Source organism: Ictidomys tridecemlineatus, chromosome 2, assembly GCF_052094955.1.
Source record: "Ictidomys tridecemlineatus isolate mIctTri1 chromosome 2, mIctTri1.hap1, whole genome shotgun sequence".
Lineage (NCBI taxonomy): Eukaryota > Metazoa > Chordata > Mammalia > Rodentia > Sciuridae > Ictidomys > Ictidomys tridecemlineatus.
Window position 1 is genome coordinate 46,562,488 of NC_135478.1, and position 17,107 is coordinate 46,579,594.

A 17,107-nucleotide genomic window follows, 5' to 3' on the forward strand; every position below is an offset into this window, starting at 1 on the left:
GAGATGTTGAACATTTTTCATATGTTTCTTGATCAATCGCATTTCTTCTTCTGTGAATCATCTGTTTAGTTCCTTAGCCCATTAATTGATTGCACTATTTGGTTGTTTGTTTGTTTTTTTTTTTTTGCTTCAATAAATAAATTTTGAGGTGGACATAAATCATTTCATAATGCAGAGCAAACCAGCAAATAAGAGAATAATGTCTTAGTTGACCCACTGAGACACACAGATATTACAGAAGGCAGATATTCCACTCCCAATGAGTGAAGGGTAAAAATGACCCTGAGACAGGTACTACCAATGGGAAAGACAAAATTCAAGAGATAAGAACAGAGTCTGTTCCTGACATCCAAAGGAATGTTCCAGGAAAACCACAAAACCCAGTAATCAAGCAGCCAGCCTGCAGAAGCAAGTCATCATGCACAATTTTGGGTGAGCATTAAATAAGCACAACCAGGTCTGGCCATTGCTCAGGAATGGAAGCTACTATTGCCCTAATGTTGGTCCATCACAAGCATCCTGAGTACTCCTGAGCTGGGAGGAGCCCTTTATCACCTCTTCATCTGGGTTCCCCTCCACTCAGCCTTTTTTTTAATGTGTTTTTTTTTTTTAGTTGTAGGTGGACATAATACCTTTATTTTATTTTTATGTCATGCTGAGGATTGAACCCAGTGCCTCATGCATGCCAGACAAGTGCTCTCCTGCTGAGCCCCAGCCCCAGCCACCCCGCCCCCCTCAGCCTTTGAAAGAAGGAGTAAAGAACATGAAAATCCACCCCAGAATAGTCTGTGAAAGTCAGGTCCAGTCCAACATCCTCCACAGTCAGCCCTGAATTAAGGATTAATTTGAATTAAAGAGACAAGAGCAAAGAATTGGCTGTGGGGATGCTCTACTTCAAAGCTCTAGTGGGAAACCAGAGATTTGGAGCCAAGACTCAACTCCACTCTAAGTTTCACCATGCAGTGCTAGGTGCCTTCTATTTTATTTATCTCTATGATGTGGATCATCTACTTCCCAAAGATAAAATAACAGCATGTGGTACTTTTATGCACTTAGAGATATGCAAATGTCTATACATGTGAGCATGAAACAGCACAGCAGATTTGCTGAGGTGGAAACCACTCAGGAATTGTTCTATGGCTGTCTAGTGAGCAGAATAAGAGAACAAGACCAAAGATGTCCAAAAATAACTCTTCCACTTCAGAAGAGATGATGGTTCTTTGCAGATTAGAAAGTGGAGATGTCCACTATGTGCATCTTATGAGGTCATGAGAAATAAGTAAGGCCACCAAGTCTTTGATACTAGAAATGCACCCAAGATTATCTAAGACATGGACTTTTGAAAGCTAACTTGAGAATCTGGTGGTCCCAAGCAGAGAATGTACTTACAAGTGGGCATCCTAGCCCCCAGCCCCACCTGTGTTGATGTCAAGCATTCTTCAGGTACAGAAGAGGGCCTTCTTGGAAACAGGTCTCCTGTGACACTTGTCCCTAATGCAGTCCAGGCTCCAGGATGTGGCCCAAAACAGTGGAGTCAAGCAGAGAGGATGGGCTGTGCAAATCCTGGGCCACATTTGCCCTAGGCCGACATCAGGCACCTCCCTCACCACTAGAGGGTCCATTAGGGCTCAGACCAGGTGCTTCATAAAAACCTCTTGCAAGTTACCTGACCCAATGCCTAGGAGAATATTGGACAAGACTGCACAGTCACTTCTTGAAACTAGAAAGCCCCACTTCTGATTCTGATTTCAGCTTCCTGTCCGATCCTTGGAATGCCTAACATAGTTCATTACAAATGGAAAAATGTTCTTCCTATTTGAGGCAAGGCATCCCCGTGTCTGTAGCACTCATCAGCAGAAGCATAAGAGAATCATTTTAGAGAAAACCATTTCTCTTTTTCTAGACCAACATCATTTGTCCTAAAATAACTGTTTCCACCCTAAGGACACAATATGACACTTCATACAATCTCCTGTGGAGGCAGAGTCCACACTGACTCTTCCACAAAAAAACTTTCTAGATGGTTCTCCTGCCTCAAACCATCATCAAACATTTCCACCACATCTGGGAAGCCATTAACAATTTATTTGCACATGTGGATAAATGTGTCCCCTGAAAAAAATTTTGTAAATGTATAGCTTTGTACATTTATGTTCTTTTTTGCCTATCTTTATAATTACCAAAAAAAAAAAAAAAGGCCAAACATGTTTATGGTAAAACACTCAAACTGAACAGAAGAGCAAAGTAAAAAGTAAGCACTAGTAATTCCCTCCAGAAATGCTCTGTATATTCAACCATTCATATCCTTCATACACACACACACACAACACACACACAAGGATTTTACTATGCATTTTCTTCTATAGCTTTTCTTCTGCATCTTTGTTCCTTATTGGTACACCTTGGGGACATCTCCCCTGAGTGCTGGGAGCTTCAGTTCAGCAGTCTCCTGGTCCTAGTGGGACACCCATGCTTTCCACAGAGTCCGTAGCTGCTCATGTGATAAAAGGACACTATATTCAAATAATCAGAGAATGATTCATGCAATTAAATGGTTTTCTTTGCAGTAGAAATTGGTATTCCAGCCAGGCACAGTGGTGCACACCTGTAATCCCAGCAGCTTTGGAGGCTGAGACAGGAGGATCACGAGTTCAAAGACAGCCTCAGCAAAAGCGAGGCACTAAGCAACTCAGTAAGACTCTATCTCTAAATAAAATACAAAATAGGCCTGGGGATGGGACTCAGTGGTCGAGTGCCCCTGATTTCAATCACCAGTACCAAAAAAAAAAAAAAAGAAAAAGAAAAGAAAAGAAAGAAAGGAAATGATATTCACACACAGAGTAGATCACCAAATCTGGCAGATTTGATATGGCATCTCTCTTCCTTACTTCATCTCAAAACATATTTTCAAGGACCACACATGAACCTCTTGTGTGATGTGTTTTCCCTCACTGCAATACTTGGCCCCCTTAAGCAGGCCCCAGCCATTGCCTAAATCCTTTGGACAGTGACTGAGTTTCAACTTCCTCTCGAAGATGTCTTCTGACCATGGCCAACCCCACCTCTCGTTCAGCCCAGGCTGTTTCTCTGGGATGTGCCCTCACTGTGCCATGACTCCTTCCTCCTCCGTATGCCTTTCTGGGTGCTCTGGAGTCTCCATTGTGTGGTCACTCCTACCTGGCCCTCCCCTCCCCTCTGAGCTCCCCAGAAGCATGGCATGAGCACGGCCTTTCCCTCTCTCATCAGGCCGCTTCAACCCATGCACCTTGGAGCACCCTGCAGATCCCAGCCCTGAAACCCGTCCAGTTGCTACAACGGAGGAATTCATTCTTCCTAAACACACTGCAATGAACTTTTGAGGAGGCAAAGTGCCTTTTTGCATTGTGAATCCTTACCTCCTGGAACTTTCTTGTGCGTATTTTGGGGTTGGCAAGATTAAATGCAGAACAGAATCTTATCTCCGACAGAAATATCCCCTACACGTGAGCGGTTGGTGCCCATTGATATGCTGATGCAGACTTTGCTTTACGTTTTTAAAAGACTTTCTGCAGCAACATGATTTTGATGAAGGGAAGAGATTGAAAGCATTTATGTAAAATATGACTAGTTTTCACTTACGATGGGTTTTCACATGCTGAGGGGAAAAAAATAGCACAATTTGACAAAAAACAGGGCCAACTCATTGCCACACATACAGAGTGTGCATGTCAATGGACAGGATCTAGCTGGATGAACACTTTGGTTGTGGCCATGGGACTATGGGTATGATGGCAGGTAGGACACAGAATGAGAGGAGGTGGACCCTGGTGGTTCTGAAGTCACAGCATCAGGTCTTCTTCAAGCTGATTTGCTTACTTGTCTGAGTAACCCTGAACAAGTCTCTAAGCCTTATTCATCTGTAAAATGAGAATAATGGCTCCTACTTCAGAGTCATGCATAGAATTGCTTTGTATTCAATCATACTGCAAGTAGCACATAGTAACCACCACATAAATGCTATGGTATCAGTGGACACAGGTGTGTGTCTCCATGGACAACAGGTAGACATGTTCTAAACAGCAGTTTCCATTAGCTTAGTAGAGTAAACAAATGCAAAAAGTGAAAACAAGATTTTTTTTTTTTTTTTTTTTTTACGTTTCTGCCAAGCCAAGTACCACCAAAAGGTCCCAGACAAAGGAGAGTAATGTGCTACCTGAGGCCCTGAGCATGTAACTGACAATGACACCAAGGGTCTCAGCTGCCCTGTGGCCCCAGCAGTAGGCCCTGAACTCAGAGCTTCCCCATGTCCCAGCCGGATAAGCAAATGCAGAACAGAGGCAGGAATGGGGACAAGGCCACTTGAGGAAGGGGCTCATCGCCCTCCAACATCTGCAACTCTGGCTCTCCACATGATTGGTCATTTCCTGAAGTTCCTCAAGTACATCTGAAAGTGATCAAAGGGCTTCCAAGGGACAGGGGAGAAAAGAATGTCACCCGGCTTAGGATCATTGATATTCCTGGGCATAAGCCATGCCACCGGTGGGCTTCGCTATTGTCATTCTTACAACAATACCAACAATCATGATGGTTGGCAAGCTCTTAGAACAGCAGTCACAGTGCAAAATGCTTCACATGTATCCTGTCATTTGCTCCTCACAAACCCCATGAGCCAGCTGCTATCACAATGGCTCCCGCAGAGGTGAACAAGCATCCTGCCTGAGTCTTTTGTGGGACAGGCTTGGCACTGAGCAATTGGGTTTATCACACTTAAACTGCATGCCCTGAGCCAGTCCAGAGCTGATCACTTCAGACAGTGCTGCCCAGGAGGCCTGGGGGACACTGGTATGGCCATCTCCCTATGTCCACTGTGCTGCTTAAATCCTCTAGGGCCCATCTGAATTTCCTCAGCAAAGCAGTCCCTTTTGCATGGGGCAGGGAAGACCTGTGGCTCAGTCTGGTTGAGTCAGTCCAGGAACAGTGGCTCTTAATTTATTTTCCCCACTGGGGCACACCGACTGTCATCCCAAGCTACAACACTCACTGGTACAATTTCCAGAGTGCTTGAAGTGGTTCCACCTCTCCCTCCCATTCAAAACTCAGACCAGAAAGTGCCTAAGAGAGATGTTATTGTAGGAGTGACCTTGAATCCTAAGTCATTCAAAAAGTTTTAAATTCGAACCACCTACAGTCTCTGCCTTTCTTACTATTACTGTGATGTTTTACAAATGTCTGGGCACCAGGTGAAATAAAATACTGTTTTCACTCTCTCTTGCTCTCCTGCTGTATTTTTCTGCCCTGCCCACTTCTTTTTTAATTTCTATAGCCTGTGCTCAGCTCCCTCCAACTGCAAAAGTCCATCTTGATTTGCATTCCTTTGGAGAAAGACAGAGATATATTTAAAAAATCAAAACTTTGGTAGATTAGAAAGGGGAAAGAAGGGAAAGGCTGGGAGATAGGAACAGGAAAGACAGTAGAATGAATTGGACTTCACTTTCTTATGTGCATACATGAATACACAACCAGTGTAACTCCATATCATGGACAACCACAAGAATGGGAAGTTAGACTCCATGTGTGTATAACATATGTCAAAAATACACTCTACTGCCATGTATGTCTAAAAAAAAAACAAATTAAAAAGGGGTGTGGAGATAAAAATAAAAATAGGAATTCAAAGATCCTGAAAATGGTCTTACCACCTTAGGCAGACACCTAAAATTACTATCTTCAGAGTTAAATAAACAGTCAAACCAACAAAAGCAAAATTCGAACATAGATCAGCAGAAAAATAAATAAGTAACAAGCAGACAAAACCATCACCCACACAGTTCAATCCAACAGCAATCTGTGTAAGGGCTTTGCTATTCCAGGTCCTCTGAGAGGTCCCCAAAGGAATGAAAAGACACCATCCCTGAACCCCAAGGTCAAGGGAAGAGAAACCAATGAAGAAGAAACCACTCTACCACAGGATGAATACTCTAACAGAGCATGGGTCAAAACATGGTGGGGACATAAATGCCAGGGCAGAGTGCAGCTCTGGAGAGCAAGGCTGAGATGAGAGAGGAAGCCAAGGCAACGCTGAAGCTGGGCTTCAGGAAAGAATAGGGTGAAGAAAGAGAAGAAAGCATCCTTGGATGGAGGTCAAAGACATCAGGACAGGAAGTCTGGGGACTCGGGATCAATCAGGAGCAGGAAGAAGAGGAACAAGTTAGGACGTGGGTTTGCTGGAGCCAGTCTGCAAGGGTGTCTGTGCTTTATCCTACAAGCATTGCTGAAGCAGGGGATTCTGGGTGTGAGTGAGCATCCCTTGCAGGTTTGGGCAGGGCAATGCTGGGAAACCTTGAGGTTTACAGGGGCCTGGAAGCTGGTGTGGAAGGTGGGGGTGGGGGGCCCATGAGCATCTTGCTCTCTGTGTGGGGGCATGGTGCTGGGTGCTGTGCCTTCCCCTCCTCTAAAGCTCAACATGACACTTTATACTTGCAGGTGAGGAAACAGGCTCAGAGAGTGAACTGCTCTCCCCAGCCCTCCAATCTTGTACTCACACACAGAACTGGTGCCAGTCCCTACCTGCTGCTCTCCAAAGAGTCCCGGATGCCTCTGAAGAGTCCCACAACAAACTAGGATGGAGACAATGAGGTGCTCAGAGCAGTGGCTTGGATGAAAAGGGACCAGGGGGACAGGAACAGTGTTTCAGAGGTCTTTGTGTAGGAATTCAAACGCCCTTTCCACTTGTATTTTGGGGAACAATTAACTAGCAGGAAAAGTGATGCTTTGAAACTTGCTCCATGTCACCTCTCTAGACCTGGAACCAGTACAGTGGCTGTGCTGGTGTTGGGTGCAGATGTGAAGGAGGGTGGTCTCCACTACTGCCTACACCCTGCACCTCACCGCAAAGTGCATGAGCATGGCTCTAGGTAAGTAATTCACTTATATATCTGCTCATTATCCATCCAGCCATTCAGGTGCATTTTCTAGACTAAACTTGGAGTTGATGGGCATGAAGGGTCACTTGAAACCTGTCTTTTACTAACAGCACATTTAAGTAAATACCGACACAAATTGATGCATTTATACATACACCTTCATGCAGACCTACACCTGTGTGCCAGAGTGCACACATTCAGAAGTGAAGGAATTGCCATTAGAAGTTGAACCAGGCCCCTCAAACTGTGAATTTTTACTCTGTGATATAAAATGACCCACCCATAAATGGGCTAAGGAACTGAACCAACATTTCACCGAAGAAGAAATACAATTGATCAACAAACATATGAAAAATGCTCAACATTTATAGCAATTAGAAAAATACAAATAAAAAACACTCTAAAATTCCATCTCACTCCAGTCAGAATGGCAATTTTCAAGAATACAAGCAACAGTAAATATTGGAGAGAATGTGGGGAAAAAGTTTCACTCATACAATTGCTGGTGGGACTATAAATTGGTGTGACCACTTTGGAAAGCCATATGGAGATTCATCAGAAAACCTGGAATGGAACAACCATTTGACCCAGTTATCTCACTCCTAAGTTCATACCCAAAGGACTTAAAAATCAGCATATTACAGTGATGCAGCCACATCAATGTTTATACCAGCTCGATTCCCAATGGCTAAACTATGGAAACAACCTAGGTGCCCTTCAACAGATGAATGGATAAAGAAAATGTGGTATATATACACAATGGAATATTACTCAGCTTTAAAAAATAATGAAATGATGGCATTTGCCAGTAAACGGATGGAGCTGGAGAATATCACACTAAGCAAAATAAGCCAATCTCAAAAAAAAAAACAAAGCCAAATATTGTCTCTGATCTGTGGATGCTAATTCACCATAAGTGAATTAGAGAGAGGGGAGTGAAGGAAGGGACAGGAGGGGGTATGGAGATAAAAATGATAGTAGAATGAATCAGACATTAATAATATGATTATGTGACTGGTGTGATCCTACATCATGTACAACCAAAGAAAGAGAAGTTATTCTCCATTCATGTATGATGTGTCAGAGTGCATTCTACGGACATGTATAGCTAATTAGAACAAATTTTAAATAAATAAATAAATACAATATCATTTCCAAACCAGAAGAGAAAGACTGTGGGAACTTGAGGATGACGAATGTGCTGTCACTTCAGTGGCTCTATCTTACGTGTGTCTTACCACACACCTTAGTCCTCTGTGCTCATGTTGATAGACTAGGGGGCTCCTGGAAAAGCAAACTGTGGCTTAGGAAGGTGCACTGGGACTTAGTGAGGACTGTGGTCACGAAAAAAGCCAGGAGTGGCGATTTTTGACCATCTTTGTCTAGAACCCAAGCACAGTGTCCTCACCTGGAGTCTCTGACCTGGCCTCCCAGTTCCAATGTCATATTTACACTCAGATAGGGCTGGAATAGACCAGAGAGCAAGCTTCAAGCCTACAAATGATTCAGTTCAGAGTCCCAAGGAGAAGGAAATCATTTTGAGTTGGAATTTGTTTTTGACTCCCTCGAGTCAGTCATTCTTTCTTGTGCATTCTCTCTCTCTCTCTCCCTCTCTCTCTCTCACACACACACACACATATGCAAAGGAAAAATAAAGCAAAAAAAAAATTAAGCAGCTTTCTAAAAGGTTTGTGCAGCTTCTTGCACGACAAATGGCTCTTAGAAAACAACATTTTAATGATTTCCGTGTAGACGAATCAGAAACATATGGATTAAATTTCCCTTAAAATATACACATGTAATTAAGGAGAAAAGTGCTTGGCAAAACACATTTTGTGTGTTTTATCAAACCCAACATTTGAAAAATAGGTTGAGACATCTAACAAATCCAAACCCAGCGATCCTGCCTGTCCTCCACAGCCCTCGCAGGCGGCTTCTAGGCAGGGGCCCTAGTTCCGCCTCATGGGACCCTCGCTCCTTCCCTGGGCTTTCTAGAAGAACACGTTGGGTCCTAACAGAGAGAGTGATTCCTTGGGCCCTGCCACAGGGGTTATCAGCCTTCCTTTTCCCAACGCTGTTTTCATTTTCTGGGGCGGCCCCCAGCACAGCAGAGACTCCCAGCGCATTCCTGGCCATCCTGCTGGGGAGTCCCGCAATGGTCTGGGCTAAGCCTGCAAGGCACATGGCCCCCTTCCCTTTGCTGGGACACTCTACTTCTCCCAGAGGCGGTCCACTGCCCCACAAAGGAAGGAAGAGGAAACAAGATTAGGTTACTTCCGGTGTCTTTGTTGTTGTTGGTATTGGGGATTGAACCCAGGGGCGCTCAACCTTTGAGCCACATCCCCAGCCCCTTTTTTAATATCTTATTTAGAGACAGGGTCTTGGCTGAGTTGCTTAGGGCCTCGCTAAGTGGCTGAGGCTGGCTTTAAACTCGCGATCCTCCTGTCTCAGTCCCCTGAGCCTCTGGGATCATAGGCGTGCACCCTCATGCCTGGCCTGTGTCTTTTCTTCATCTGTGGTATGAGGATAAAGTGGAAAGGTTAAAAAAAAAAACTGCAGTATTTATTCATTTACCCACCCTGCAATGGGTATCTATTTTGTACCTACTGTATAAGGGGTATTATGCTGGGGCTCCTGCCCTCATGAAACCAACATTCTTTACTAGGCCTTATTCTCTGGGGTCCCAGGCCCTGGGGCTCCCACCATAGTCATCCAGGCCTCGGCCATGCACATGCCTCTCCTCTGGGCTCCTCCTCCATCTTCTTCAACGTGATGGGCGTCCCTGGATTCTAATGCCCAAGTCTCTCTGCAGCAAAGCTGTGAACATACTCTGCCTATCTGCTTGGTTTCCAGGATCTCCTGATTGTTTTCACAACCTCCCACTGCTCAACCAGCCCTCCCAGGCTTCATGGGTACTGTTCTGAGTCCCCATAAAGCAATGGCTATCCATGCTGCTGCTGCTGGGGTGCAGCCCACACCACCTCCTCTACAATCCCCCATCCCCAGCAAGACGCTTCTCAAGGCTTGGAGCCCCAGCACCTAATCGCCTAATCCTGCTTTCTAACACCATGCCCTGTATGATTAGGTTTCAACAGACGCATTGTGGAGAGGAATACACATTCAAAACAAAGCACTTGCACACTGGGTCACCATTAGGTTCCAGGCATCATTCTATATGCTTAATTCTCAACGCCACCCCAGACAGGTCACCATGATTGGCAGCTCCAATTTATGGGTGAAGACAATGAGGCACAGACATTTTATGCAGTTACAGATATAATGGTGGGGCACACCTTGGTGGTCCTCACCAGGCTGGTCCTCACTAGGCTGGATATGAGGGAAACTCTGGGCCCAGTACCCTCCCTCCCAGCCATCTTCCAAGTCTTCTTCTTCTTCTTTCTTGAAGAGTCTGTGAACCACCCAATGTCTTTTTACTTCAATTAGCCAAGGTATGATTCTGTCGTTTGCAAGCACCAATGGGAAGGCAAGGGCTCTGGCTGACTCTTCCCAACCTGGGAGGCACAGACATCATGGTGGAAAACACACTATGTAAGGAATAGAAAGCCCAGGGAAAAAGGAGGCGCAGGGCTGAATCAGTAGGCTCCCCACCCTCAGAGAACTCCAAGTGGAGAAGAAAGCAGTGCCAGAACAAAGGCACAGAGAAAAGCCACTCAGTAACCACAGGCTGAAGGAATGAAGGCTTCTGAGCTGCTTCTTTCTTTTTTTTTTTAACCAAAGATTGAAACAGGGGGCACTTAACCACCGAGCCACATCCCCAGGCCTTTTTTATATTTGATTTAGAGACAGGGTCTCCCAGCGTTGCTCAGGGCCTTGCTACGTTGCCGAGGCTGGCTTTGAATTGGCGGTCCTCCTGCCCCAGCCTCCTGAGCCCCTGGGATTACAGGCCTGCGCCACCTCGCCCAGTTGATCTGCTTCTTAAGAATGGACATTTGGATACGCAGGGACAACAGGAACGAACGTTCCATGAACAGAAGGGATTTCACCTGATTGAATACAGGTGGAAAGTGAGAAGAGGTTTGACTGAGAGGAGAGCCCATCTATTTCTCTCTCTCTCTCTCTCTCTCTCTCTCTCTCTCTCAGATACAAACATATGCACATACAGATAACATATAATATGCATGTAAGCATGTGTGTGCATGTGAATTTTACACAACTTCAGCCCAGAAAGTACTTTAAAAAGGGGCTGGGGGGGGGGGGCTTGGCTTTATGTGCATCCTCTGCCAGATCTTAGCAGATCTCACCGGAGCCTCCTGTGTCTCCTCGTAAAAGACATGGAGTCACACACACCTTTGAAGGTATCAGCCCTCAGTCTTCAAAGTCTCCCCTGGGAGCCAGGCACAGTGACACATGCCTGTAACACCAGTGGCTTAGAAGGCTGAGGCAAGAAAATCACAAGTCCAAAGCCAACCTCAGCATCTTGGTGAGGTCCTAAGCAACCTAGCAAGACATTGTCTCTAAATCAAACATAAAAAAGGGCTGGGGAATGTGGCTCCGTTGTTACATGCCCCTGGGTCCAATCTCTGGCACCAAAAAAAGAAAGAAAGAAAAGTCTCCCACAAAGAAATTCTGTTGTAAATAAGTTGCTGCATCTATCAACTGGGCGCCTGAGAACCCTTTAAAATGCATTTCTAAAGACCCTAGGACTGTAGTTCTTTGAATCTCCAGGGCAACAGCAGGCTTTGCCCAGGAGCCACCACCTTTGAAGCCATAAGTCTTTTCAGTGTCTAAGACAAAAGCAACCACAGAGGCAGGCAGTGACCTAGCAGCCAAGGAAGCAGAACATGGGAGAAAACAGGAGTTTACCAGCCAGTTCCATCTAGAACTGAAATTATGCCCAAGAACATAACTCTGTGCCCACAGGGTCCCGGCTGCTAGGAAAGAATGACCTTGTATTGGTTTCCTTTGTTAGTGGGCAGGATCTCCAGGAACCAAGCTTGGAGCATGTGTTTTGAGTACATGTCATCAATAACTAGATCTGTGCTGGAGGGCTTTCTAAACATGAAATGCATTTCTTCAGTTTGAAAAGAGAAAAGGCTGCAGGGCTGGTTTGAATTAGATAGAGTGAAGACAAGAATTTTCCGAAGTTCCCTTCCCTCTCCCTTGGGCAGCTGAGAGAAGATGGAGTACCTGGCTGACCCTGGTCCTTGCCTTACAGCCTGAATGGGTGGCGATGGAATCTGGGTAGAAGATGATGGACAGGTCCCATGCAGGCTACAGAGGAGGACATTAAATGTCATCCCCTACCTCCCACTGCTCAAGAGACTGGAACTTTAGGACTCTGCCTCGCTATCCTCACAAACACAACTCAACATCCTGAGTGATCAATGGTGGCTCAGGTCCCTTGCGTATTGCTAACATTGACAGGTACAATTATGCCTTTAAATCTCAGGGTGCAATTAAATCTCTATAATGGTGCTAATGGCTCAAGCAACCTTGAAGCAGCTGTCATTTTTTAAAAGATCATTGTGAATGGTTTTATACGTAAAATTGCTCTGTAAAATCTTGTTAATTTTTCATCTTCTGATGAGAATGTATTTAATGCTAAGAAGATGGCTTGATTCCAGCCACAGTGCACAGACAGGGACAGTTTCATTTAGGTCTTCATCAGCCGACAAGATTGCCTTGAAGGACTAAGCCCCACTGAACAAAGCTGAGCTCAGCCTTCTGAGATTCAGTTCCCTTTGTCCCTTAAGGAAGAGACTAAAGTGAAGATCAGGGCATAGGACATAGCCCTGTCCAGAGTCCTCTGATGGCTATTCAGACTAATATCAATTCTCCAAAGGGAGAGGGGGGAAAAAAGGTCTATTGTGGCTCCACCCTCATGAGCAAGTGGCAGGTCCCCTCCTTAATTTTCCCACTGTCCCCTGGCTTTTCTTTACTGTAGCCAGTATATGACACCTGGTGTTCTAATGATCTCATTACCTGTTTGTTCCCAATTCATGTGAACCCCTTGAGGGAAGAGCCGTGTCTAGCTCATCACTGACACTATGACAATAACTGTTGGAACAATAAATGAGAGGAGGGACTTATTTCCCTGAATCTTAAGGATGGGTAACAGGTAAAGCAGGAAAGGGAGACAGTAAGGATCCAGCCATAAAGAGCAGGCACAAAAGAAATGCTTCAGAAACATCGAGTTGGAAGACCTTTCATTATTGATTGAGACCCTTAAACGGTGACCTAGAACAAGCCAGAAGCTTGATTAATAGTCATGTTATTTCCCAATAATAACAGTGATAGGTAAAATGCACTCAGTATTTTCTGTTAGTTACTGCTGCACTAAGGGCTACACATGCCTCTCAACAACCCTCTGAGGGAGCCGGAATCCCTAGGCTCAGGGAGACAAAGCACACAGGATCACAGAGCCCGTACAAGGAAGAGCAGGGTCCAAATCAATAGCCCTTGCTCTCAACTACTGCACGCTTAAATAGAATTCTGAAATGGGATGCTGTGATGAAAACTGCTGCTGATATCTTTGAAACCTTGATGGCAGACAACGGGGTAGATTTTTCCTCTAAAGACATCATGACTTTCTGACTTGCTTATCTCAGGACAAAAATTTGTTTAGGAGACTCCAGATATGACAAAGTAGAGCGAAATTCAAATGAAGGATGGTGAGGGTGGAAATGTCGAGAATGATTTGAGCCCTGGGTAAACGTCATCACACTTGGGCTTCCCAAACGTCTCAGGAGGCAGACACTATTATCACTCACATCACAGAGAGGAAACTGTGGTCCAAAGGGATGAGGGGACACACCCTAGGTCACAGCCAGAAACAGGTAGAAGGCAAGGTCCCCCCAACCCCCGCCAGAGGCCATAAGATGCCACAGTCCAGTCCTCAGCCACTAAAATCCCAAATTGAGTGGGCAGATGAGAATTTCTGGAAAAGAACTCGAGGGCTCTGTGTGAAGACGTGAGGCAAGGAGTCACAAGCCTGGAGACAAGGACCTCTGCTACAGTCTGTGCTGCATTGTGATCTAAGGAAATACGGCAGCTGATCCAATCGCAACCCCTGAAGCTCCGGGGCCCTGCCCTGACGTCTCATTTCAGGGATCAGAGCCAGGTTAATGCAGGGCTCAGTCAATCAGAGCCTGCAGGTGAAATCCAGTCATGCCTACTTGCAGATAAAAAGTTGTCCTGGAACACAGCCATGCCAGCTGACTTCCCTATTGTCTAGGGTTGCTTTTGTGCGGGAACAGCAGAGTTGAGCAGTTGCAACAGACAACATATGACCTGCAGAGCCTTCAATAGAAAAAAGTCTACCAATCTCTAGACTTTATGTGAGGGGTTTGTTGGAAACAGCAGTCCTGCTTCTCCAAGAAGAATAGGCACAGGGCTTCACCTACCCAGTTGCTGCTTGACTTACTTGGCTTATAATTATATTTTTCAAAAAAGAAAAAAGAACAACAACAACATTATATCCCAAACCCTTGCCTCTCAAGCCCCCGACTCCACCTCTAAAAGAAACAGTAGCAGGGGCGCTTACCTTTGTTGTACATGTTGGTTGGCACTTGAACGTCACTCAGACTGATGTTCACAGGCAAATTATTGAAATGGTCATTGGGGGCTAAGATGAATTCCTTCCCCAGTTCCAAAAAATTCCCGTCTTTGTCCCTTTCATTGATCAGCACGGCATTGAAGTATTCATACTGAAAAAAAAACAGTCAGAAAATGTTACATGCAGCTCAGGGAGAAAGACTGTGAACTCAGACAAGCCAGGGCATGGGTCATGTGCCCGACTCTACTCCTGTAATCTCTTCAAGTCTTAGAGACCGTCTGTGGCTTTGTAGGCACAGGTGTGATAGCACTATATAAATATTAGCCAAAATCATTTGATATTCTTGAAAGAACATGAATTTAAGGGGCTGCATGGTACTTTCTTATGTGAAAATAGAGAAAAATCACCCTAAAATATTTTAATTCTTTAATTTGGGAGATAAATCCTGCCCTAATGCAGCCTACATCTAAGTTGAAAGAGTCTTAAAAAAATCAATAAAAAAATAATAGGTATATCTACATTAGATCATCCCTGTTTGTTATGGAAAAATAACAAGGCAGTAAGGGGAAGAGCAGAAGGACTGTGGAAGGACTGTGCTTTTACGTGTGGCATGCTACCATGGTGACATCTGCACAGGGAGGAAGCCAGTTGGCTGGGTACTTAGAAGAAGCACCCCCAAAAGAGCAAGAAGAAAACGGTTCTCACATGGGAGTGTGTGGGTGCCTTTTATAAACAACTGTATCATCATGATCTAACCTACATAAAATGTCCACTTAGTGCCGAAAGTTATTCTAAGCTTTTCAGGGCTAACTCAGTTGGTTCTTCTAACAATTTCGTGAAGATTTTTTATGAGACTCCCCACTTCACAAATGAGGCAACTGAGGTACAGAGAATTGATGCACCTTGCCAAAGACTACACAACTGATGAGTAGAGCCAGAATTCAAGAACAGAAGAGCTGTATCCAGAGTTCCGTGTTCTTATGTTCTATGGTATTATTGAAAGAGAGTCAACTACAGGCACAGCTGGAATTAACAGATCAGGATTTGATTATATGATTGATATGATGAGGCCATTGATGGAAAAAGTGGATAACATGCAAAAACACATAGATAATATAAGCAGAGAGATGGATATTCAACAAAGCAATATCAAATGCTAAAAAATAAAAAAATATCCTAACAGAAATCAAAACTTCCCTGTATGGCTCATCAGGAGATTGGACACAGCTGAGGAACCAGTGAGATCAAAGACATGTCAATAGAAGCATCTCAAACAAACAAAAAAAGGGAAAACAAGGAATCAAATATCAAAGAATTATGGAACAATTATGAAAGGAGTAACAAGTAATTAGAATACCAAAAGGAGAAAAAAGAAAGGAATCAAAAAAAAATTGAAGTAATAATGGCTGAGAGTTTTCCAAAATTAATGACAAACACTAAACCACTTATCCAGGAAGCTCAGAGAACACCAAGCACAATTAATAATTCAAAAATCTGCACCTATGCATATCATAGTCAAGTTGCAAAAATCAATGATTTTTTTTTTTTTTTTGGTTCATGAAATTGGATCCATGGGCACTTAACCACTGAGCCACATCCTCAGCCCTTTTTATTTTTTTATTTTGGGACAGGATCTCACTAAGTTGCTTAGGTCCTGAGGTTTGATTTGATTTTTTAATCCTCCTGCCTCATCCTCCCAAACTACTGGGATTACAGCTTTAAGCCCACCTTGCCCAACTCAAAGATAAATTTTTGAAAGAAGCTAGAGGGGAGAAAAATATTACCTAGAGAAAAATAAGGATAAACATCACATCAGACTTCACTTCAGAAACTGTGCAAACAAAAAGAGAGTAGAGTGATTATAGTTTGTGGTAAGTTAAATGAATAAAAGACCAGAAGGAGGAAAGGGGAATATTCTGTGCCATGGTTTGAATGTGTCCCTTCCAAAATTTAGGTGTTGGCAAAGTGATAGTATTAAGCAGGGGGGGCTACTAAGAAGTGATTTGATCATGAAGGTCTCTTCCTTGTGAATGGAATCATATGTCCTTATAAAAGGGTTTGATAAAGACAGTTCATCCCCTTTTGCTCTTTTGCTTTCTAATCATGTAAAGATACAGTGTTCCTCCCCTCCAGAGGATACAACATCAAGGTGCAATCTTGGGAAGACAGTGGCCCTCTCCAGATATGAACCTACTGGCGTCTTGAACTTGGACTCGCAGCCTCCAGAACTATGAGAACATGAATTTCTGTTCTTTATAAATTACTCAATATCTGTCACCCTCAATCTCTGAATTCTGCTGAAGCAGGACAAATGAGTTAAAACAAAAATCAATAGAACTGCAAGGATAAAGGAATAAATTCGCTATAACACTGAAGTTTTCAACACCCCCTTATCAGTTAGTGACAGATTCAGTAGGCAAAAAAAAAAAAAAGGCAAGAATATAGTCAAAATGAACAGTACTATCAATTGAATCTAATTGACATTTATAGAATATTCACCTAACAAAAGTAGAATACATTTTCTTCAAGCACATGAAGATCCAGTTTGGAACACTCACCAAGACTGGTCACATTTGGGGCCATAAAACATAACTTCACGAGTTTAAAGGTACTATTCATGAAGTGGTAGAGGATTACTTGAAAGTGAACTCAACAAACAACAAGATGGTAAGTTAGTACAACTACTATG

At 43.9% G+C, this 17,107-nt stretch overlaps 1 protein-coding gene across 5 annotated transcripts in view; it reads right to left on the minus strand.

The window, feature by feature from the left end:
* Window positions 1-17,107, minus strand: part of Cacna2d3 (calcium voltage-gated channel auxiliary subunit alpha2delta 3) — an 873,532-nt gene that overhangs the window by 521,623 nt on the left and 334,802 nt on the right. For all 5 annotated transcript variants that reach the window (XM_078038406.1, XM_078038403.1, XM_078038405.1 and 2 more), the window contains exon 5: window positions 14,407-14,569. In XM_078038406.1, coding sequence (XP_077894532.1) covers window positions 14,407-14,569 — 163 coding nt within the window. The remainder of the gene's footprint in view (window positions 1-14,406; window positions 14,570-17,107) is intronic.